At 43.0% G+C, this 24,756-nt stretch overlaps 1 protein-coding gene across 6 annotated transcripts in view; it reads left to right on the top strand.

Moving 5' to 3' along the window:
• The window catches only part of LOC110946397 (protein ABHD18-like), a 50,832-nt gene that overhangs the window by 11,179 nt on the left and 14,897 nt on the right, over positions 1-24,756 (top strand). For 3 of the 6 annotated variants that reach the window (XM_051952300.1, XM_051952303.1, XM_051952299.1), the window contains exons 2-7: positions 11,901-12,009; positions 18,627-18,711; positions 18,798-18,898; positions 20,417-20,507; positions 20,819-20,905; positions 21,987-22,012. In XM_051952300.1, coding sequence (XP_051808260.1) covers positions 11,918-12,009; positions 18,627-18,711; positions 18,798-18,898; positions 20,417-20,507; positions 20,819-20,905; positions 21,987-22,012 — 482 coding nt within the window. In that variant the 5' untranslated portion in view covers positions 11,901-11,917. Of the gene's footprint in view, positions 1-11,900; positions 12,010-18,626; positions 18,712-18,797; positions 18,899-20,416; positions 20,508-20,818; positions 20,906-21,986; positions 22,013-24,756 lie in introns of those variants that run through there. The other 3 variants (XM_051952301.1, XM_051952304.1, XM_051952305.1) reach the window with 3 other exon arrangements.

The raw sequence follows: 24,756 nt of genomic DNA, 5'->3' as shown, positions 1-24,756 counted from the left end.
GATTGGAGACAAGGGGCAGCCCTGGCGGAGTCAACACCCACTGGAAACGTGTCTGACTTGGTGCCGAGTATGCGGACGCGGCTCTCACTTTGGTCGTACAGGGACCGAACGGCTCGTAACAACGAGCCCGCGACCCCATACTCCCGCAGTGCACCCCACAAAGCCCCTCGGGGGACACGGTCATAGGCCTTCTCCAGATCCACAAAACACATGTAGATTGGCAGGTCATACTCCCATGACCCCCTCAGCAGCTCCACAAGGGTAAAGAGTAGGGCTGGCCCGAATAGTGGTTTCTGGCCTCCGAATATTCAGGCCCTATTAAAGACTAATATCCGGATATTCATTCCGCCCCATAACGTCCGACCCGGGGGGGTTGGCGTCGGCGGCCCGAATATTCGGATCCGTTTGTGTGGTTCATGCAGCGGCAGAGACGGCCCGGATAGTCGGTTCCGTTCGTCTGGTCTCCCGGGTCCACATTTTGCCCTCGTTTAGTCTTCAGTAAACTGAAGAATTCCCAAAGACCGGTCTTCAGCATCTTGTCTTGTGTTTATGCAATGAAGTGAAGCGTGACGTCGGAGTCGGCAGCCACCTGGCCATTCAGGTGGTGTTTACAAACACGAACGGAGGAGCCGAAATGAGCCGAAGGCTCAGGGAAGAGACCAGCTCCGAATATTTTCGTTTGGGGGGAGGAGGGGGTAATCGACATATGTGTATATGTTATAGACATGTGTATATGTTTGTGATCACATGACGAGATGAGCCGATGGGGGCCGAAGGCGGAGGAAAGACGGTCACACTGCATATTCTTTCCACCCCGTGACGTCCGACGAGGGGGGGCGAATATTCGGATACCAAACTTAATATCTGGATAGTGCTGTAGCAAACGAATATTCGGGATATCCGGGTCCAGCCCTGGAAAGAGCTGGTCTGCTGTTCCACGACCGGGACGGAATCCGCATTACTCCTCTTGAATCTGAGGTTTGACTATCGGTCGGACTATCGGGAGACCCCCAAGCCAACCAGGCTCAAAGTCTCCTTTTTCAGCCTGACAGCCTCCCTCACCTTGGATTGCCGCCGCGACAGGCACCAGTGACCTTAAGGCCACAGCTCCTAAAAGCTGCTTCTGCAATGGAGGCTTTGAACATGGACCACTCAGAATCCATGTCCCCAACCTCCCCTGGGATGCAGGAGAAACTCTTCCGGAGGTGAGAGTTGAAAACCCTACGGACAGGGTCCTCTGCCAGATGTTTCCAGTTCACCCGCACTACACGTTTGGGTTTACCAGGTCTGTCTGGCAGTCTTCCCCGCCATTGGATCCAACTCACCACCAGGTGGTGATCAGTTGACAGCTCTGCACCTCTCTTCACCCGAGTGTCCAAAACATACGGCCGCAGATCTGACGATACGACTATAAAGTCGATCATCGACCTTTGGCCTAAGGTGCTCTGGTACCAAGTACACTTATGAGCAACCTTATGCTCGAACATGGTGTTCGTTACGGACAATCCATGACTAGCACAGAAGTCCAATATCAAAACACCACTCGGGTTCAGATCGGACAGGCCGTTCCTCCCAATCACCCCCCCTCCAGGTTTCTCCATCATTGCCCACGGGAGCGTTGAAGTCTCCCAGGAGAACTATGGAATCCCTGGGCGGTACCCCTTCCAGGACACCACCCAGAGACTCCAAGAAGGCAGAGTACTCTGAACTGCTGTTCAGCGCATAAGCACAGACAACAGTCAGTTTTCCCCTCTGCAACACGAAGTCGCAGAGAGGCGACCCTCTCGTTCTCCGGGGAGAACTCCAACAAAGCGGCGCTCAGCTGGGGGCTTGTGAGTATCCCCACACCCGCCCAGCGCCTCTCACTTTGGGCAACTCCGGAGTAGGAGAAAGTCCAACCCCTCTCCAGGATTCTGGTTCCAGAACACTTGCTGTGCGTGGAGGTGAGCCCAACTATATCTAGCCGGTATCGCTCCACCTCCTGCACCAGCTCAGGTTCCTTCCCCGCCAGTGAGGTGACATTCCATGTCCCCAGAGCTAGTCTACACCACCAGGGGGTGGCATGCCTAGGCGCCCGCTCCTGTGTACATAGCACCTGACCCCGACTTCCTGCCCTTCTTCGGGCTGTGCTCGGCCACCAGACGCTCTCTTGCGAGCCCCCCCCCCCCCAGGCCTGGTTCCAGGGGAAGGCCCCGGTTTCCCTAACCCGGACGAGGTAGCGGCTTCACCTTTGTCTGTTTTCATTGTGGTCTTCTGGTCTTCTGAATCACTCTTAGTCTGGTCTCTCACCCAGGACCAGTTTGCCTTGGGAGACCCTACCAGGGCCTTATGCCCCGGACAACATAGCTCCCAGGATCACAGAGACACTCAAACCCCTCTACCGCGATAAGGTGGTGATTCGACGGGGGTAGGCCAGTAGAGTGAAATTTTTCATCTGCACCCTCTAAACACACCAAAGAACCCTCTTGGATGAGAAGTTAAAGAAGCCCAATGACTTTCTACTGAAATTCCGAGGAGCTTTTAATTATGTTTAGTTTCTCACTCGACTGTTTAACCATGGCAGGGTTGCAGCTAAAGCAATAAAGCTGTCTTAAATGCCAGAAGAATAAATCTAAGCCACACATTCATTTGTAAGAATGTACAGTTGTATGTAGTAACACATGTGCTTGTGCCCGAATACTTTGGTAGTGACATCAATCAGCCTGACATTCACATAGTGTGCAGTTTTTTTTTTTGTTTTTTTTTTGCAGCTTTCCCTCCTGCTTTGGCTGCTGCAGCAGTGTTGTCTTTATTTTATATTGCATGTTTAAAATCCTTGTATTTTTCTAGTATTATAGTTTGCTCATTAGATCTGTTCATACTTGTAACTGGTCACCCATTAGTGTCGGGGCATTTTACATACCATACAATATGTTAAGCCTTTTTTAGTTCCAAAGTGAAGAAATTTGTATCGCTACATCCACAAAGGGGATAGTGTAAACATCTAAGAAATATCAGTAGAAAATAAAGATAAATTAAATAGTACTGCTCAGATTGTTTAAATTTCTGAATGTGGAAATAACAATGCTGCACATATCAAAAGCATTGCACAGATTCTTTTACGAGTAGAAATACTAATATAGAAGTATTAATATTGCAAAGATTTTATCTATATTGCACAGATTTGTCCAGACGTATTCATAAGTGGTATCCGACCAGTCCAGTTTATTGTTTAGGTGACATTTGGGTACTTATTAAGATGTCATTATTTCGATGTCCATTCACTAGTGTTGGGTGAATGAATTTGGCCCTTCGGGAGTCCCCACCAGTTCTTTGACTTGCTGTTTGCTCATAGGGAATCCAAAAGAATGTTTGGATTGTCTTTTCAAAATTTGTAATGTCCTGTCCCTACTCTGTTAAGTGCTATTTTGAATTAATGGCATATAAATAAAATAAAATTTAATTGGTTTCCCCAGGGCACTGCACAGTGGAATGGTGGTTAGTAGTTTCGCCTTGCAGCTAGAAGATCCCCAGTTTGCGTCGCGGCTTTCCCGGGATCTTTCTACATGGAATTTACATGTTCTCCCTGTGCATGTGTGGATTTTCTCTGGGTACTCCAGCTTCCTCTCACAGTCCAAAAATATCCATCCATCCATTCCCTACACACCGCTTTATCCTCACTAGGGTCATGGGGGGTGCTGGAGTCTATCCCAGCTGACTCTGGTGAAGGCAGGGGACACCCTGGACAGGTCACCAGTCTGTCACAGGGCTACACATACAGACACACAATCACACTCACATTCACACCTACGGACAATTTAGAGTAACCAATTAACCTCAGCATATTTTTGGACTGTGGGAGGAAGCCGGAGTACCCGGAGAAAACCCACGCATGCACAGGGAGAACATGCAAACTCCATGCAGAAAGACCCCAGGCCCACCCTGGGATTTGAACCGGGGATCTTCTTGCTGCAAGGCGAACATGCTAACCACTACTCTCCTGTGCAGCCCAGTCCAAAAACATGCTGAGGTTAATTGATTATTCCAAATTGCCCATAGGTGTGAATGCGAGTGTTATTGTTTGTCTGTATATGTAGCCCTGTGACCTGTCTGTGGTGTCCCCTGCCTTCGCCCTGAGTCAACTGGGATAGGCTCCAGCACCCTGTGATCCTAATGACATGTTGCACCATCTGATGGATGTACAGTGGGTATGGAAAGTATTCAGACCCCTTGAAGTTTTTCACTCTGTGTCTTGACAGAAAAAAACAGAAATGTAGAAATTTTTGCAAATGTATTAAAAAATAAAAACTGAAATATGACATGGTCAGAAGTATTCAGACCCTGTGCTCAGTATTGAGTAGAAGCTCCTTTTCAGCTCGTACAGCCATGAGTCTTCTTGGGAATGACGCAACAAGTTTTTCACACCTGGATTTGGGGATCCTCTGCCATTCTTCCTTACAGATCCTCTCCAGTTCTGTCAGGTTGGATGGTGAACGTTGGTGGACAGACATTCTGAGGTCTCTCCAGAGATGCTCAATTGGGTTTCGGTCAGGGCTCTGGCTGGGCCAGTCAAGAACGGTCACAGAGTTGTTGTGAAGCCACTCCTTTGTTATTTTAGCTGTGCTTTGGGTCATTGTCCTGTTGAAAGGTGAACCTTCGGCCCAGTCTGAGGTCCTGAGCACTCTGAAGAGGTTTTCCTCCAGGATATCTCTGTACTTGGCTGCATTCATCCTTCCTTCAATTGCAACCAGTCGTCCTGTCCCTGCAGCTGAAAAACACCCCCCCCACAACATGATGCTCCCACCACCATGTTTCACTGTAGGGATTGTATTGGGCAGGTGATGAGCAGTGCCTGCTTTTCTCCACACATACCGCTTAGAATTAACACCAAAAAGTTCAATCTTGGTCTCATCAGACCAGAGAATCTTATTTCTCATAGTCTGGGAGTCCTTCATGTGTTTTTTCAAACTCTGTGCGGGCTTTCATGTGTCTTGCACTGAGGAGAGGCTTCCGTCGGGTCACTCTGCCATAAAGCCCCGACTGGTGGAGGGCTGCAGTGATAGTTGACTTTGTGGAACTTTCTCCTATCTCCTGACTGCATCTCTGGAGCTCAGCCACAGTGATCTTTGGGTTCTTCTTTACCTCTCTCACCAAGGCTCTTCTCCCACCATTGCTCAGTTTGGCTGGACGGCCAGGTCTAGGAAGAGTTGTGGTCGTCCCAAACTTCTTCCATTTGAGGATTATGGAGGCCACTGTGCTCTGAGGAACATTGAGTGCTGCAGAAATTCTTTTGTAACCTTGTCCAGATCTGTGCTTTGCCACAGTTCTGTCTCTGAGCTCCTTGGGCAGTTCCTTCCACCTCATGATTCTCATTTGCTCTGACATGCACTGTGAGCTGTAAGGTCTTATATAGACAGGTGTGTGCCTTTCCTCATCAAGTCCAATCAGTTTAATTAAACACAGCTGGACTCCAATAAAGAAGCAGAACCATCTGGAGGAGGATCAGAAGAAATGGACAGCACGTGAGTTAAATATGAATGTCGCTGCAAAGGCTCTGAATACTTCTGACCATGTGATATTTCAGTTTTTATTTTTTAATACATTTGCAAAAATTTCTACATTTCTGATTTTTTTTTCTGTCAAGATGGGGTGCTGAGTGTACATTAATGAGAAATAAAATGAACTTTTTGGATTTTGGCAAATGGCTGCAATTCAATTCAATTCAATTTTATTTATATAGCGTCAATTACAGTCAAATCGTCTCAAGACGCTTTACAGAACCCATATGCCTGACCCCCAGAGCAGCCCAAAGGAGACAGTGGCAGGAAAAACACCCTTTTAACAGGGAAGAAACCTCGAGCAGAACCCGGCTCTAAATAGGGGGGACCCATCTGCCTGCTGGCCGGGCGGGTTGAGAAGGACAGAAGAGGGCAAGGGGGAGGGATGGGAGAAGAGGGAGGGGTGAGAAAGCAAGGAAAACACAACACACATTTGAATACATGCATGACAGGATATGTGACACAGACAAAGTATAAGCTAACATTGAAAACTGACTCATAGTTTACTCTTATGATGTACGGCTCTGACATTAAACATACTCCTTATATAGCTAGCAGTAAAATTCAAACAGTATGTAAGTTAGCATAACAGTATATTGAAGGCGATGCAGAGTTGACTCGTGGAAAAAGGGAATTGGAAGCAGAGGGCTGGTGGAAGGTCAGTAGCAGCATCCCACAGTGGACATGGTGGAGACTGGACCAGCTGGTGGAACATCGACCGCAGATCTGAAGCATCCAGCTCTGGGACCAGGGACACTCGGAGAAATAGCACAGGGGGAAACAGAGTGAATGTACTGCAATAACGGTATACATATTAAATGTAAAGGTAGATAGAGAAGGGCTCAGTGCGTCAAGAAAAGTCCCCCAGCAGCCTAGGCCTATAGCAGCATGACTAGGGGCAGAACGAAGGGACGTCCAAGAAGGAGTCAGCTGTACAATGAAGACACAAGCCGAACCTCTGTGGGTCACCCAGTCAGCCCCAACTATAAGATTTGTCAAAAAGGAACGCTTTAAGCCTGGTCTTAAAAATAGAGAGGGTGTCTGCCTCCCGAACCCAAACTGGGAGCAGGTTCCACAGGAGAGGCGCCTGATAACTGAAGGCTCTGCCTCCCATTCTACTTTTAGAAATTCTAGGAACAACAAGTAAGCCTGCAGTTTGAGAGCGAAGAGTTCTACTAGGATAATAAGGTACTATCAGATCTTTAAGATATGATGGAGATTGGTTATTAAGAGCTTTATATGTCAGAAGAAGGATTTTAAATTCTATTCTGGATTTAACAGGAAGCCAGTGAAGAGAAGCAAGTATAGGGGAAATATGATCTCTTTTGCTAACTCCTGTCAGTACTCTCGCAGCAGCGTTTTGGATCAACTGTAGATGTTTGAGAGAGCTATTTGGACAACCCGATAATAAGGAATTGCAATAGTCAAGCCTGGAAGTAACAAAAGCATGAACTAATTTTTCTGCATCACTCTGAGACAGAATGTTCCTGATTTTTACAATATTACGCAGGTGAAAAAAGGAAGTCCTACAGACTTGCTTTATGTGTGAGTTAAAGGACATGTCCTGGTCAAAAATAACTCCAAGATTCCTCACAGTAGTACTGGAGGCCAATGTGATGCCATCCAGAGTAACTATTTGCTTTGAAAGCGAGTTTCTAAGATGTTTGGGGCCAAATACAATGACTTCAGTTTTGTCTGAATTTAGCAGTAGGAAGTTAAAAGTCATCCAGGTTTTAATGTCCTTAAGACAATCTTGCAGTCTAGCTAACTGATCAGTTTCATCTGGCTTCATAGATAAATACAATTGTGTGTCATCTGCATAACAATGGAAGTTAATACAATGCTTCCTAATAATATTGCCTAAAGGAAGCATGTATAATGTGAAAAGTATCGGTCCTAAGACAGAACCCTGAGGAACTCCGTGATTAACTTTAGTCTGCTCAGAAGAGTTATTGTTGACATGCACAAACTGGAACCTATCTGATAAGTAGGATTTAAACCAATCCAGTGCTGTCCCTTTAATGCCAATTGAATGTTCTTGACGCTGTAATAAAATTTTGTGGTCGATTGTGTCAAACGCTGCACTAAGATCTAACAAAACAAGTATAGAGACTAGTCCATTATCTGATGCTATGAGAAGGTCATTAGTAACTTTCACTAGAGCTGTTTCTGTGCTATGATGCACTCTGAAGCCTGACTGAAACATTTCAAACAAATTATTCCTTTGTAGGTGTTCACACAATTGATTTGCAACTGTTCTTTCCAGAATTTTAGAGAGAAATGGTAGGTTGGATATCGGTCTATAGTTAGCTAACACATCTGGATCTAAAGTGGGCTTTTTAAGCAAAGGTTTGATGACAGCAACCTTAAAAGCCTGTGGTACATAGCCTGTTACTAGAGAGAGATTAATCAGATCTAACATTGAAGAATTAATTAAAGGTAAAATCTCCTTGAAGAGTCTAGTTGGGATAGGATCTAAAAGACATGTTGATGGTTTGGATGTAGAAACTGTTGAAATTAGTTCAGAGAGACATATAGGAGTGAAGAATTCTAAAGATTCATCAGGTCTAACAGCCAATTCAAAAGCATCTGTGACATTTGTAGGAAGGGCCAGATTAATTTTATCTCTAATCATAACTATTTTCTGTGTAAAGAAGCTCATGAAGTCGTTACTGGTTAAAGCTAAAGGAATACAAGGTTCAACAGAGCTCTGACTCTTTGTCAGCCTGGCTACAGTGCTAAAGAGAAACCTAGGGTTGTTCTTGTTCTCATCTATTAAAGATGAATAATAAGTTGTCCTGGCATTATGAAGAGCTTTTTTATAGATTACTAGACTATTTTTCCAAGCCACATACACTACCTCTGAATTAGTGGAATACCACTTTCTTTCCAGCTTTCGGGATGCCTGCTTTAAAGTCCGCAGCTGGGAATTATACCAAGGAGCAAGTCTTCTCTGAGATATAACTTTCTTTTTTACAGGTGCAACACTATCAAGAGTTGTACGCAGTGAGGCTGAAGCATTATTAACATAATAATCCACTTCTGTGGGGGTAAAATAATAATATTTGCCTTCTGATTTATCAGTAAATGTTGCTGAAGTAAACAGTGAGGGTATTATTTCCTTAAATTTAGATACTGAATTGTCAGACAAACACCTACTGTAATGATATTTGTTCTCAGCTGCTAAACAATCCTTTACTTTAAATTGAAATGTTATCATAAAATGGTCAGAAAGAAGAGGGTTCTGGGGAAATACTGTTAACTCTTCAATTTCTATGCCATAAGTCAGGACAAGGTCAAGAGTGTGATTAAAACTATGAGTTGGTTTATTTACATGTTGAGAAAACCCAATTGAGTCTAATAATGAATTAAAAGCTGTTGTAAGGCTGTCGCTGTCTACGTCAACATGAATGTTAAAGTCACCCACAATAATAACTTTGTCTGAACTGAGCACTAATTCAGATAAAAAGTCTGAGAATTGAGATAAAAACTCAGAATAAGGAGCAGGAGGACGATATATAACAACAAATAAAACTGGTTTCTGAGCTTTCAAATTTGGATGAGAGAGACTAAGAGTGAGATTTTCAAATGAGCTGTAATCAGGTTTAGGCCTCTGGTTCAGTTTTAAACTAGAATGGTAGATTGCTGCTACTCCTCCTCCTCGGCCTGTGATTCCAGGAATATGACAGTTAATATGACTAGGGGGAGTTGATTCGTTTAGGCTAACAAATTCTTCCTGCTGCAACCAGGTTTCAGTCAAACAGAACAAATCAATCTGGTGATCAGTTATCAACTCATTTACTAGCAGAGATTTAGACAAGAGAGATCTAATATTTAACAGACCACATTTAATTTTCCTGTCTCTTTGCTCTGTTGAAATAGAGGTATTAATTTTTATTAAATTTTTGTGGTTACTATTTCTTTTGTATATTTTTGATTTGATTAATTTATTGAATTTTGGTGGTCGGGGACAGACACAGTCTCAATAAAATTAACTGAATTAACTGAATTACTGGAGGGTGACAGCTGTGAGGAAACTGCAGAGAGGTGTGTAAGACTACAACTCTGCATCCTGGTCTTAACTCTGGGTTGTCATGCTTTAGGAGTACTAATAAAATCAGCCATATTCCTAGAAATGAGAGCTGCACCAGCCAAAGCAATGACACAGAGTGAAAAATTTCAAAGGGTCTGAATACTTTCCATACTTACTGTATATACAGGCATACTGTTTTGATTACCGTATTTTCACGACTATAAGGCGCACATAAAAGTCTTAGATTTTCTTCAAATTGTGCAGTGCGCCCTATGGTGCAGTGCGTCCTGTGTGTGTTGTTGTAAGGCGGACGTAGACCAGGTGGTTTTTTCCACGCATCACCATCGCTGTTGATCTGTGACTCTATGCGTGCCCATCTCACAGCCGATGTGAAAAAACAAGTGAAGCAAATGAACTCTGAGCTTGCTGTCATTCCGGGAGGCCTGACAAAGGAACTCCAACCGCTGGACATCGGTGTGAACCGGCCGTTCAAAGTAAGGCTGCGAGCGGCGTGGGAGCGATGGATGACCGATGGAGCCCACAGTTTCACTAAGAGTGGAAGGCAGCGCCGGGCGAGTTACGCCACAATTTGCCAATGGATTGTAGATGCTTGGGCTAACGTGTCTGCTGGCACTGTTGTTCGAGCTTTCGCAAAAGCCGGCATCATTTCCGAGGCGCCGCACGGCACGGAAAGTGACTCTGACAGTGAAGAAAGTGAGCCTGGCATGTTTGATGGAGGTTTAGCGCAGCTGTTCAATTCAGAAACAGAGGATGAGGACTTCCATGGGTTTGATTGATGACGATTACCGGTAAAAAAAAAAAAGTGAATACCAAACTCAGTTTTGCTCCCGCTCTATTTTTAAATACGCACACTTGTGTGCTTGTTTTATCCGTGTGTTTTACCATGCCCGCGACTATTGATGATTAAAAAAATGTTAGTACTTTGTAATCAATACTTAAATAAAGCACAACCAAACTCAGTTTTGCTCCCGCTCTATTTTTAAATACGCACACTTGTATGCTTGTTTGTGTGTTGTTGTTGTTGTAAGGCCGACGTAGTAGAGGACACCATGAGAACGTTAAAGGGCGAAGTGCGGGCGTGGATTGTATATAAAACCCTCGCCATATAATCAGGTGCGCCTTATGTGTGTGTTAAATACAGTAATGGCACACATAACTGAGACTGCGCCTTTTGGTACAGTGCGCCTTTTGGTCATGAAAATACGGTACTTTGTAAATATTCTAGCTGACAACCAGATATTCAAGTCAGTTTTAATTATGTTTACAATATTCTGAATTAAATCACTGTTATGGTCTTAATTTTGTGATTTCCTGTATGTGTATTTGTTTGACTGCAGTAACTGTTATTATTGATATTTTTGAAATGTAGTTTTATAACCTTTCATATATCAGTTACTGAACATATTTTCTGAAGATTAGTGGTTCTGTGGTATTTTGCAAGCTATGGTACATCCGCAACTTAAATGCTTTCATTGTAGGAAATAAGGAAGAGGTGTTTAGATCAGTCATTGTGATCACGTTTGATTATATTGCACTACTGGAGACACTACGCAGAAGAAGTAATCCTGCACGTTCGTATTAGATATGACATATACGTAGGTACTGGTTAAAATATATGTTGCCCTGTCAGCTATGTTGGATCAGCGATCCTTGTGTTGTTGTTAAATGCGTTGCCAGTGTGTGTCTTGGTATTTATGTTCAATGTGAGCGTCACATGGTGATGGTGGCTGGTTGCTTTACTTGTCCTGTGTGTGACCACAGAAGTCACAGCTTCTGATTGTAGAAAATTCATTTCAACGTGTAATGTCAGTTTACACTTTGAAATATAATTTGCCCAGCTTTCAAAGCTAACCTTAACATTTTATAGATAGACAAAAAAAACTGACACACTGCCAAACATTTTAGGTGGAACCCATTCCTGGAATGTTGATCCCTGTGTGTCGATATAATAGATATCACCGTTAACAGATGTCATTGTTTTGATCACAGGGTGTACAGAACAAAGGTAGTCTCATCCTGCGATAAATCTCATGCTGAACTGTTTATGACGAACAGTATGGAACCTTCATGCCTGTAAAAATGTCTTTGATCTCTTTAGCTTGAGCTGAGTCCATCAACCTTATCAAACATCTCTTTAGCTTTGAAGACCCTATTCTTTCATTCCCACCTTTTGACTTCAGGTATTGCACTGGTAAGGTAATATGCATTGAGCAAGGACATACAAGAGTCTGACTTTTAACTTCTATGTTAGATTATTACTAGAAAAATATTTTCTATACTTTTTGAATGAAGCATGTCTCTTTCTATAGATGCTGGGGGCTGGTCCATGGCTGTGAGTCGACTGGATGTATTTTACAGAAGACTGCTCCTCACCAAACTCTTCATTGGGGGATGGGGAAAGCCTGAAGACCTCAAGAGGTACGGAAAAAGAAGAGCAGAATGGAATCTAAAACAGCAAAAAAATGTCAGACTTGCCTGTCAACTCTAGGTAGAAGATCCCTCAGAGGTCCTTGAGTGTCTGATAGATCCATTATATCCTTGACCTTCCAGGGCCAAAATTCATCAGACTTTTATTGGTGAAATTACTTAAAGAATACATTTTTGTTGCGCTCCTGCTCAGTAACATAAAAATGGACATGAGTACTTACTCTCAAACATGTTTTTGATTAACTTTATGCTACATTGTCTCATTGATCTTAAGGAGTAAAATGTAATTCAGAGCAAAGTATTATCCACAGCAGGGTAGTTTTGGCCTACTACTTGCAGGTACTGCTCTCTTTCTGTCTTGGAATCTCTAAACACACTTTTTGGATTTATGGGCCATGCAAACAACAGTAATTTTTTTATTTTTATTTTTGCTATTGCTTTTCATACATCATATCTGCAATTTTCACTGTAGTGCTAAATCTGTTATTTTTAAAGTAAGACGAAGTCAGATAAAGCTTAATTTTTCCTGACGAAAATTATTTTTGCCAGATGTTGTTCTATGAAAACAAAATGACAAATAAGAAATGCAGTGCTTAGTAAAAAAAAAAAAAAGCATTAAGATGTACAGTTGTGCTCTTAAGTTTACATACCCCTGGCAGAATCTGGAAAATATGTTCCATTCTTTTGTGAAAACATAAATGATCAAAGCAAATACAATTGCATGACAATAAGTAACTTTATCTGACCACTAACCCTAAATGAAAGGTTTTTCTATGATAAAACATATTTTCTCAAAACAAGGGTATGTAAACTTGAAAGTACAATACATTACTGACAATACAAAGCAATGCTGGCAGTGGGTCTGAAAAGTATTATCACACATGATAATTAAAAACATGTAAATGTAATCAAAATATTACACGCGAAAATGGTATATTTCACAAAATAGGACTCTGGATATACACCACCAGGATGAGTGGAGTTTTACATTTTGCAGTCCTTGTACTCCAGGTGTTCTATTTGCAGATTTGTCATTAGGCCTACCTGCCTTACTTGTTCATGTTTGGGGTCCCTATGTTGCTATAGGATGAACCCCTGACCAACTAGGTGCATATCAGAGGATACTACATGAAGAATGCTGTGGTAGCCGGGTACCTCTCAGTCTGGACAAGTCACCAACCCTGAATCCAGCAAAACAGCCCCAGACCATCACAGTTCTTCCATCTTTGACAGTTGATGTCACACACTGAGGAACCATCCTTTCTCCTATTTGATGGTGTACAAAAATCCTGCATGATGAAACGAATGTCAGATTTTGATTCATCATAATGCCTTCTTCCAGTCTTCAGTAGTCCAATGATGGTATTTTATGGCCCAGGCAAGCCTGTTTTTCTTATTCTGTCATCTTAGCAATGGCTGTCTTGCCTGAAACTCGACCTGTCAAACCTGCAACTTGAAGTCTTCTCTTCACAGTTGAAACCGAGACTTGCTCACTATGACCACTGTGCTTGAAGCTGTCATGTGAGCTACTTATCACGCAAACTGTTGACTCTCAGAAACTTGCCTTCTGATTATATTGTGAATAGGGATGGGAATTCCGACTAATTTCCGAACCGACTAGTCACTAATTGGCGACTAGTCGGTTCGGAAAACTTGCAATTTAACCCTTTAAGCGCCAAAGTCGCAATATTGCCACAAGCAACATTGCTGAACATAATAAGCCACAGCTTCAAATATACTGCCTCATGTACTGTACACCAGGAGATGGACATCTGGAACTTCTATCTGAACATCAATTGTGGGCGTGTTTTCATTCAAAGTTTTGGAGTTTACAGAGTTTGAAAACCGAGGAGACGAGACTCGCCGTCGGAGCATATCAGAGCGCAAGACGGCACATTTTAGAGTGAGAAAACTCACCGTACCGAGAGGTCTGCTCAACGCTGACAAAGTACTTTGTCAAGTAATGGCTTACTCATATTCTGAAGAGGAATATTCACCCTCTGATGAAGATGTTCAGTCGTCCACAGACAGAAAGTGCCGCTGCGTCTGTGCGTAACGGCAGCGGGTCGGTGCGCCATGACAGTCCACGAGCAGCACATACTGGAGCCGATGCTTTGCTTCGGGGTGGCAGGAAGGGACGTGGTGGGTGTAGCTGGAGTGGTCAAAACACCGCTAATGATGAGGGGGATAGCGGGGGTTGAAAAAGAGACAAGCATATGCTACTGGCAGGATCAACCAGGAAGCCCAGACGAGCGTGCGGCGCACGGCCGATCGTAGAGCTGCATGGCGGCGCCCGGTCGAGAGTGCCGGGGGGAGTGTGAACAGACAGGCGGTGTAGGTTTGGAGAAATGAACGTGTCGACCGCCCCCTGCTACGTGTGTGTGAGGGGAGGGGAGGAGGAGCAGTTCTCTCCCTGGCCGCTCAGCCTGTTTACAAAGAAGCCGATGCAGAGGCACAAAGAACAAGGTGCATGATGTTTAATGCAGCGTTTAACCGACTAGTAAAATACTAAACGTTTAATAAATGAGTAGGCGGTTAAACGATTAAGCGACTAGTCGCGCACATCCCTAATTGTGACTTTGAGTCTTCCAAACCTCTTCCTGTCAGTTTCCCCCAGTTTCTGAGCCTTTTGATGGTGAAGAAAACTGTACTCACTCACACCTTGACTTTCTTTGCAAGTTCTCTGTAGGAAAGACCTACATTTTTAAGTGTTATGATGGTCTGTCTCTTTTTTTACTGCTAAATTGCCTTTTCCTCCACATTTTGTTGCAACACATTATTTTCTGTAGTACAATACTGTTCAAATAATGCTCTCAAGGGTATGGTGCCATAGTGTGTTCCAACTCTACTTTTATGCAGACAGTGGGGGTTGTAAGGAAAGAACAATTGGGTGTTAACAATAATACAGAAAGTTCTAAAACTTTTGACTGGTAGTGTCTGTACAGGTGTGGCATGAAGGATGGTGTGTCCACATTTCTGATATTGCAGTCAGAAATGTTATGAAGAAAGAAGACTAGGGTTACCATGATATTTTTACACATGGCAACTGTAAGAGAACAGTGTTACATTTTGCTGATTGATTTAAGTAACTAAAGAAAGATGATCAGAAATTTTGTCAAAGACAACTAGATCTGAATGTAATTGTATGGACAGAATTGAACCAAAACATACTCTGTAAGAACTATGATGAACTATAAAGCACCACCGATGTCCATGGTGAGTGCTGATGTCTCTCTGGCCGATGAATTGAATGACTTTTATGTGCGCTTTGAGGCTCCCAGTTGAGAGACACGCATGACGGTATATCAGGGTGTGTCCTGAAAGCCTGTGCCAACCAGCTTACACTGGTGTTCACGGAATTATTCAACCTTTCGCTCTACCAGTGCATCATCCCCAGGTGCTGTAAGCAGTCTGTCATTGTTCCAGTCCCCAAGAAAACCAAGCACAGTTGTCTGACTACTGGCCCAGTGTCCTTTCCTCTGTGGTGATGGAATGTTTTGAAAGACTGGTCAGAAACTTCATCACCTCCTCCCTACCTGTTTCCCTGGACCCACTACAATTTGCGTACCAGTCCAGTAGATCCACAGAGGACGCCATCAGTCACCTGTGACATACAGCCCTGTCCCACCTGGATACTAGGAAGGGGAATGTGTGAATGCTGTTTGCAAACTTCAGTTCACCATTCAACACCATAATCCCCTCCAGAATGGTCACTAAGCCGGAGAGTCTCACCCCCTCCCTGTGCTGGTGGATCTACAGCTTTTTGACCAGCAGACTACAGGTGGTTTGAGTGGCAAAACACCTGTCCCCCTCTTCCCTCCAGGGTACCCCCCAGGGGAGTGTATTGAGCCCTCTGCTGTACTCACTGTACACTCATGACTGGTTGACCACATCAGACTCTGACACCATCATTAAGTTTGCTGCAGTAGTGGGTCTGATCTCCAACAACAGTGAAGAATAGAATAGAAAGCCTTTATTGTCATTGTACAATGAGTATGCAATGAAATTGGGAGCGCTGCTCCATTTGGTGCTTAGAAAAATATATACAATAAAAATACAATACAGTAAAGGATAATTAAAAATAGAATAAAATACAATGGGAAAGAGCGGCAATTGTAGAAAAACAAGAGCTTTAGATTGCACATACATGATAAAGTGACTTTACATAGATTCATTGTGAAATCTTGCACGTGTAGTGTGTGTTCCCAGTGATGTTGTTGTGTTCATGTTTTCTTGTTGTTCAGAGCACTGATGGCTCTGGGGAAGAAACTGTCCCTGAGTCTTTGTTCTTGTTTTCTGTGCTCTGAAGCACCAACCAGAGGGCAGAAGGTTGAACAGATTGTGACTGGGGTGGGATGGGTCCTTGATCTTTGTAGCTCTGCTGAGATAGCGAGAATTGGCGATATCGTCCAGGGAGGGGAGGGGGCAGCCAGTGATGTTCTGGGCGGCGTTGATCACTCTCTGCAGTGCTCTCCTGTTGGCTGTAGTGCACCCAGCATACCACACTGTGATGCAGTACGCCAGGATGCTCTCAATGGTGACTCGGTAGAAGGTCAACAGCAGCTTCTCCTCCAGGTGGTTTTTCCTGAGCACTCAGGAAGTGGAGTCGCTGCTGGGCCTTCTTCACCACCGCCGTGGTGTTAACAGTCCAGGAGAGGTCGTCAGATATGTGAACACCCAGAAGTTTGAATGAGTGGACCCTTTCAATGCAGACCCCGTTGATGAGGAGTGGGGCTGGGTCCAAGCTACGTTTACGGAAGTCCAGGATGAGTTCTTTTGTTTTTGTGGTGTTCAGTGTGAGATTGTTCTCTGAACCCCACACTGACAGTCTCTCAACCTCATCTCTGTACGCCGACTCGCCTCCTCCTGCGATCAGCCTGACCACGGTGGTATCATCAGCAAATTTGATGGAGTTGGAGAGATGGGTTGTGCAGTTGTGTGTGTACAGTAAAGGACTCAGTACAAAACCTTGTGGGGAGCCGGTGCTGAGTGTTATGGTGGGGGAGTGGTGTGAGCCAAGTCTGACAGTTTGGGGACGGTCTTAGAAAGTATTTTATCGATCTGCAGATGGATGTTAGCAGTCCAAGGAGAGGGAGTTTGTCGACGAGAATGTCTGGGATGATGGTATTAAAGGCTGAGCTGTAGTCGATGAAGAACATCCTCGCATAGTTCCCCTGGTGTTCCAGGTGACTCGGCGTTTTGTGAAGAGCTATGGCGACGGCGTCTTCAATGGATCCGTTTGCTCTGTAGGCAAACTGGCGCGGCCTACTTGATGGAGATTGCCCACCTGGAGGACTGGTGCAGACAACAGCCTCCTCCTGAACGTCAGCAAGACCGAGGAGCTGATTGTGGATTACAGCAAGAAGCAGCATAGAGCATACCACCCACTCAGGATCAGCGGGACAAAGGTGGAGAGCTTCAAGTACATGAGTGTTAACATCACACAGGACCTGATGTGGTCTTGTCACATCAACACCATGGTGAACAAAGCTTGACAGCGTCTCTGCCACCTCAGACGCCTGAGGGACTTTCAGCTCCCTCTCAAGGTGCTCAGGAACTTTTACACCTGCACCATTGAGAGCATTTTGGCTGGGAGTATCACCACTTGGATGGGCAGCAGCACCAAGCAGGACTTCTTCGCCCTGAGGAGGTTGGCTTGACTGAGTGCACCATCAGAACCACCCTCCCAACCCGCAGGACATTTACAACAAATGATGCAGGTTAAAGTCCAGGAAGACTGCAAGTGAGCCCGCCCAGCCCAGTCACAGACTGTTCTCTCTGCTGCTGTCAGGGTGGCGTTACTGCTGCTTGAAGGCAAACACAGGGATGAGGATGAGCTTCTTCCCACAGGCTGTCTGCCTGCTGAACCTTAAACAGTAGACTCAATATACAATCAGACCTGCAAATTCTTTTCAATATCCTGTTCACTTTTCGATGTATCTACAGCCATGGCCATAAGTTTGGACACAGCATGACTTACTATGTGTGTTTTGACGTCTATTACAGAACATAACTAATATTTTTTGACAGCACCAGTTTAATTAGTCAACAAATCAACAAGGGATATAATATTATCAATAAATTCCAACAATTGGAACAACTTTGTTCCCAAAACATAATATTAGAAGAAAATAACAAAAAAATGCAGTACTTTCACAACCGAATTTGGTAAGAATAACAAAATGACACCAAACTCTTTCGATGTTTTTTTAAAATATGAAACTTAATATAGTTCTCAGGAGTTGTGTACTGTATTGTGACAATTTTGTGGTATTTTCTAAGATTCACAAGCGTCATGGTACTTGTGTCCAAACTTATGGCCATGGCTGTATGTATGTATGTAATTTTATTGTATTGCACTATTTGACACATGTATTTATTCTTTAGCCTTTGTTGTAGACAGGAAACGTGAGAAGAGTCAGGGAAGGACATGCAGAAAAGGGCCATGAGCCGGAATCGAACCATGATCGCTGCATCGGGGACTATAGCCCCTATTTCATGGGTCGCCCCCTCAACCAGTTGAGCTATGTGGGCGATTATCGATGTCTGTCTGAAATAGTTGGATCTGTTCTGATATAAAACTGATTATTCCTTCTTGTGTTTTACAGAATCTTTGAGTTTCGTAAGATCATTGGAGACAGAGAGAGGTGTAAATCTCTGGTACCTAAGGACTATCCAGTTTACATAAACAAGGTGCTCCCTCTTCTTTGGTCATTAGTACTGTAGATATTTTTTGTAATCTAATGTAGTATTTTTTTTGTTTTTGCCTTTGTGTCCAGACAGAGGATCTCACTGACTGTCAGATCCACGATGGGTTCTTTATGTCTCCTCTGGAACACTTAGTTCCTGGAATCCTGCCACCGGAGGCTGTTAAAGCCAGGTAGTGAACATGGTCGTATATACTACAACTGTAATGGGAGGATCGTTCCCTTTCTAGTGAAGTACAACCTTATGAAAATCACAATTACAAAAACCCGAACAACAAGTTGCAACAATAAATAGAATGCAGTTAACAACAAAGCATTTTAGTCCAATACTATTGCATTGAGTAGAAATATTAAGAGGGGCTGCGAAAATGCTTTGATAAATACGCTGAGGTATTGTAAGCAGTTTTTTAAGAAATTACAAGTGTGATTGCTGAAGGCTGTTGGAGCTTTCCTGTGGTTGCTAAAGATTGTACAGTTCTGCACATGTAAAGGAGGAACCTTAGCCTAGCCGCGCTAGACAACCCACGGCAACGAATTAAATTCTCTGCCAGGGTCGACAACAAAAACGACAACAGTCGTTGAGCTCCATTAGCACCGACTCTGAATAATCTTTCTGTTAACATGTCTGTAATATACTTGAGCTTCACCCATTGACTGTATAAATAAGGCTTCACCGAACTCCCGCATCCTCTGATTTCCGGCGCTCTAGGAGCCTGTTCGTTGCGCTGATTGGTTGTATACCTACCCAATTGCTGCAGAGTGATTTGATAGACAGCCTTTTAGCCCGCCTCCCTCCCTGTTGAGAGTTCCTAGACCCTTGTGCCTTCAGACCTGGGTCTAGCGCGGCTAGGCTAGAGGAACCTGGTATGGAACCTGAAACCTGGTGACCATAGCTGTGGCCGCTCAGACACAAGTCAGTAGCATTGCAGTTAGAAAGATAACCAGGGAAGCTGGTTCATGAGATTTATCCTGCTGTCATTCCTTATTGTGACACACAGAAGCTGCAATTACAGCTGCAGCCATGGAATGACATCGCTGTCACTGTTATTGTGTCTGTAACTATGGCTTCACTTTGCTGTTATGATTCTGGCTGTTGCATATTCATTTTAATGGATTTAAAACTGAATGCATTTATTGATTGTGTGTATACAGTAATCGCTTTGCTGAAGAGTGTTGTATTGAAGCTGCTGAACTGCCGTGGTGTGTTGATAAGACATCTGTCATAGGAGTGCAGGTTCAAATGGTAGTACAGCTGGACATGTCCATAGCAGCATATACTAAACCACAGCAGTCACTGAAGCAGTAAAACGCAGCAGTTATACCCATCACAGAGAGGCAGAGCAACTTCTGCTGTGTTCATAGCCAGTAGCTACACTAGATTGTTACTTTTAACTCAAGCATTACCAAATGATCAGTAAAAAACTGTTCATATAGATCAGAAGGAATACAAATGTAATTCTAAGGTATTGCAAAAAAATTGAGGGAAAGCTAATGTAATCTACAAAAATTCACTAGAATATTTTGGGGCTTCCTCATATTTCATGTTGTCTGCCAAATGAGACCAACAAAACTGAACTCTTTTCATTCTGTTCAGTGAATAATCAGAACGTAAATCAGTAACTGCAGACACATCCAGCTTTCTCACAGAAGCATAATTTACAAGTCCTCATTCATAGTGTGACTCCTTACAGTGTGTGTTGTTTCAGGTTCCAGTTTATAGTTCCCAAGAAGTGGCAGAGGAACAGACCAGTATGCATCCACTTAGCTGGGACTGGAGACCATGTAAGGTTCTTGAGCCTTTAGTGTCAACAGTACTTGCATATGAATGGACACCCCTTTAAACCTGATCATGCTAAATGAGATGCAGTCATGAGTATTACTGTTGACATTCACATTTTGATCTTGTTTCTTAATGTTGAAAGTCTTCTCTATCAGCATGTATTTTTATATGAATAATGATGTCAATATAAATACACACGTAATATGATTTAGTGGCTCTAGTAGTGGAACCCATGAATGATGACCGTGATGATGACTTTATTTATTTTTCCTCTGTATTTTATGATTTTTATGTATTTCTGACTTGTGTGTAGTTTTTCTGGCGCCGCCGGACCCTGATGGCCAGACCCATGATCAAAGAGGCAGGAATGGCTTCACTGCTTCTGGAGAACCCTTATTATATCCTTCTATATTCCATTGACATGTGCTTCTCTTTTTGAATGTTTTTGTTAATTGACAACTCAACAAATGGAAAGGTGCTTCAGGAAATCATGTTGTCTGGATGGTTCAGGTCAGCATGATCTGAACACGTCACCACAGATCTGCAGCCAGAGAAGAACTGTGTTTAGTTTTATTTAACTTGTGTACTTATGGCAAAAATGATACAAAACACCAGATACATTTTGATGACCCCTTTCAGGTCAGTATGATTGCTTGAATCTGTATACATTTCTGATGTAAGGATAAACCAGAATCACTTTCTGTGATGTTAGGTACTTTGCACTTCAACACTCAAAGGATGTCAAATGTTACATTATGAAAGACTGATTTCCCTCGCTGGAGATCATCGAATCCACAGTGGCCACTGTCAGCTATAGGCAGGGAATTTCCTTTAATACGGTGCAGAGTCTCAGTTAACTTGCACTTTGAACCGAATTACACCCGTCAGGACAATAGATCAGTGGTGGGTGTCCACTTCTCTTCCTCAGGTATTATTGCACATTTTCACACTCGAGGCTTTTTCTTAGTGCTGTCTTACACAGTTAATCCACTTTGTGTTAACTGAGGTGATCACGTTGTATGATTGCCTTTAATCCCGTTCTTCTTTTTAGCCTCATAACAATCAATATTTTTAAAAATCAAACAATATATCTGCCAGTATTTCTGTTTTTTAATTCACTGGGTATTTTTACAGATCTTACACAGATCGACTGGACAGTTCTGTTCTGCTACTTTGACAGACTTACTGGTACACCTTTGAAACTCATGTGAGGTCAAAGGGACCCATATTCAATCATTTTTAGGCCAGTAACTTAAACATCTAGTTGGCTTGCAGGCAAACACTGCTAATTTGTTGGAAACATGATAATTTGACAGGAAGTGTAGTTTGATAAAATAAGCACACATGTGGCTGCCTACAAGAAATAGAAATCTGTTCTGACCAGTGTCTGAATACCATATTCTGGTCATGTATCTGTGCTTTCTTTGGCAGATGCATATTGCCTGTGAATGTTTTATTGTTCCTTGACTGATGCTTTACATGGCTATCGTAAGCCCAAAGACCAACGGTAAGTTCACACCTCTGCTAGAATTGATTCAGACAGAACTAAATAAAGAGGCTTTTCCAGTGTAGAACAGAAGCTTTACACACATCATGGTAACTCAGCACTGAAAGTGATGAGTGTAACTGGTGGACTGGTAGTCTTTTATTCATGGTTACACATCAGCAAAATTCTGAGTTGCAAAAATTATTCCTCAATTTAAAATTATTTTGGACACAAAGAAAATGGATGAGTAGACGTCTGGATAACTAAACTCAGCCAAACAAAACCAGTGTGGGTGATGAAATCACCATGAAGTCTTAGAAACTGTAAATGACAGCTTTAGAACTTATTGAGAAAACAGATTAGAAGACATTTGATCATGGAATTAATCTGTAACTACAACCCTTTTTGTGTGGACAGTTCAGTTTTAATGATTAAGCACCAATTCACAAACAACACACGTCCTATCATAACACTTTGCAGAGTAAGGCTCAGGGAGGACAGCCGTCTGTCTCAACCAGTTAGGGTGGAAATGGGGATGAAGGGGGTGGGGGTGGAGATAGCAGGAAAGCACATGGAACGCATGAGAGAACAATGAACATGTTAGAGGTTGGTGAGACCAGCAACTGCAGATCAGAGAACTAACTGGAAGCTTGTTCCACAACAGAGAAGTCTGATAACTGAAGGCTCTGCCTCCCATTCTACTTCTGGAAACTCTGTTTATGTTCATTTGTTCACCACTGTGACTGTGGGCAAACTTAGCAGTCTTGGACATTTTTTGGGACGGGCACATGTCAGTGGTAAAATAAGTCACAATGCCCACATTACTGACTTCTCCTCTGCTGGTCCTCTCTGTGTTCTATACAGGAAATAGCTGAAATGAAATTACTTCTACAACCCAATGTCACACATTTGCCTCAAGAGGCTTTAAAATATACACAGGATACAGGTTTTGAGTTCTTTTGTTCAAACACAGAATATTTAGGTACGTACACACGTGGACAAAATTGTTGGTACCCCTCAGTTAAAGAAGGAAAAACCCACAATTCTCACTGAAATCACTTGAAACTCACAAAAGTAACAATAAATAAAAATTTATTGAAAATTAAATAATCAAAATCAGCCATCACTTTTGAATTGTTGATTAACATAATTATTTAAAAAAACAAACTAATGAAATAGGGCTGGACAAAAATGATGGTACCCATAACTTAATATTTTGTTGCACAACCTTTTGAGGCAATCACTGCAATTAAACGATTTCTGTATTTGTCAATGAGCGTTCTGCAGCTGTCAACAGGTATTTTGGCCCACTCCTCATGAGCAAACAGCTCCAGTTGTCTCAGGTTTGATGGGTGTCTTCTCCAAATGGCATGTTTCAGCTCCTTCCACATATGTTCAATGGGATTCAGATCTGGGCTCATAGAAGGCCACTTTAGAATAGTCCAACGCTTTTCTCTCAGCCATTCTTGGGTGTTTTTGGCTGTGTGTTTTGGATCGTTGTCCTGTTGGAAGACCCATGACCTGCGACTGAGACCAAGCTTTCTGACACTAGGCAGCACATTTCTCTCCAGAATGCCTTGATAGTCTTCAGATTTCATCGTACCTCGCACACTTTCAAGACACCCTGTGCCAGATGCAGCAAAGCAGCCCCAAAACATTACTGAGCCTCCTCCATGTTTCACCGTAGGGACAGTGTTCTTTTCTTCGTATGCTTGGTTTTTGAGTCTATGAACATAGAGTTGATGTGCCTTACCAAAAAGCTCCAGTTTGGTCTCATCTGTCCAAAGGACATTCTCCCAGAAGCTTTGTGGCTTGTCAACATGCATTTTTGCAAATTCCAGTCTCGCTTTTTTATGAGTTTTTTTCAGCAGTGGTGTCCTCCTTGGTCGTCTCCCATGAAGTCCACTTTGGCTCAAACAACGACGAATGGTGCGATCTGACACTGATGTACCTTGGCCTTGGAGTTCACCTTTAATTTCTTTGGAGGTTGCTCTGGGCTCTTTGGATGCAATTCCAACGATCCGTCTCTTCAATTTGTCATCAATTTTCCTCTTGCGGCCACGTCCAGGGAGGTTGGCTACTGTCCCGTGGGTCTTGAACTTCTGAATAATATGAGCCACTGTTGTCACAGGAACTTCAAGCTGTTTAGAGATGGTCTTATAGCCTTTACCTTTAAGATGTTTGTCTATCATTTTTTTTCGGATGTCCTGGGACAATTCTCTCCTTCGCTTTCTGTTGTCCATGTTCAGTGTGGTACACACCTTTTCACCAAACAGCAGGGTGACTACTTGTCTCCCTTTAAATAGGCAGACTGACTGATTATGAGTTTGGAAACACCTGTGATGTCAATTAAATGACACACCTGAGTTAATCATGTCACTCTGGTCAAATAGTTTTCAATCTTTTATAGAGGTACCATCATTTTTGTCCAGGCCTGTTTCATTAGTTTGTTTTTTTTAAATAATTATGTTAATCAACAATTCAAAAGTGATGGCTGATTTTGATTATTTAATTTTCAATAAATTTTTATTTATTGTTACTTTTGTGAGTTTCAAGTGATTTCAGTGAGAATTGTGGGTTTTTCCTTCTTTAACTGAAGGGTACCAACAATTTTGTCCACGTGTGTAGATGTTGATTACCTTGCTTGCTTGACGGTTTCGGTGAACACTCTCTCCTTCCTCAGAAGTGTCTCACTGACAGCCTGTGACGTGTCAGCCGGCAGATTTTGACAGCCGGCATTTGTGGCACGCAGGATAATACCCTGT

The sequence above is a fragment of the Acanthochromis polyacanthus genome, chromosome 8 (genome assembly GCF_021347895.1).
Source record: "Acanthochromis polyacanthus isolate Apoly-LR-REF ecotype Palm Island chromosome 8, KAUST_Apoly_ChrSc, whole genome shotgun sequence".
In the NCBI taxonomy this organism is placed as follows: domain Eukaryota; kingdom Metazoa; phylum Chordata; class Actinopteri; family Pomacentridae; genus Acanthochromis; species Acanthochromis polyacanthus.
The sequence above is the reverse complement of the archived record's forward strand: the minus strand, read 5'-3'. Positions and strand labels throughout refer to the sequence as shown.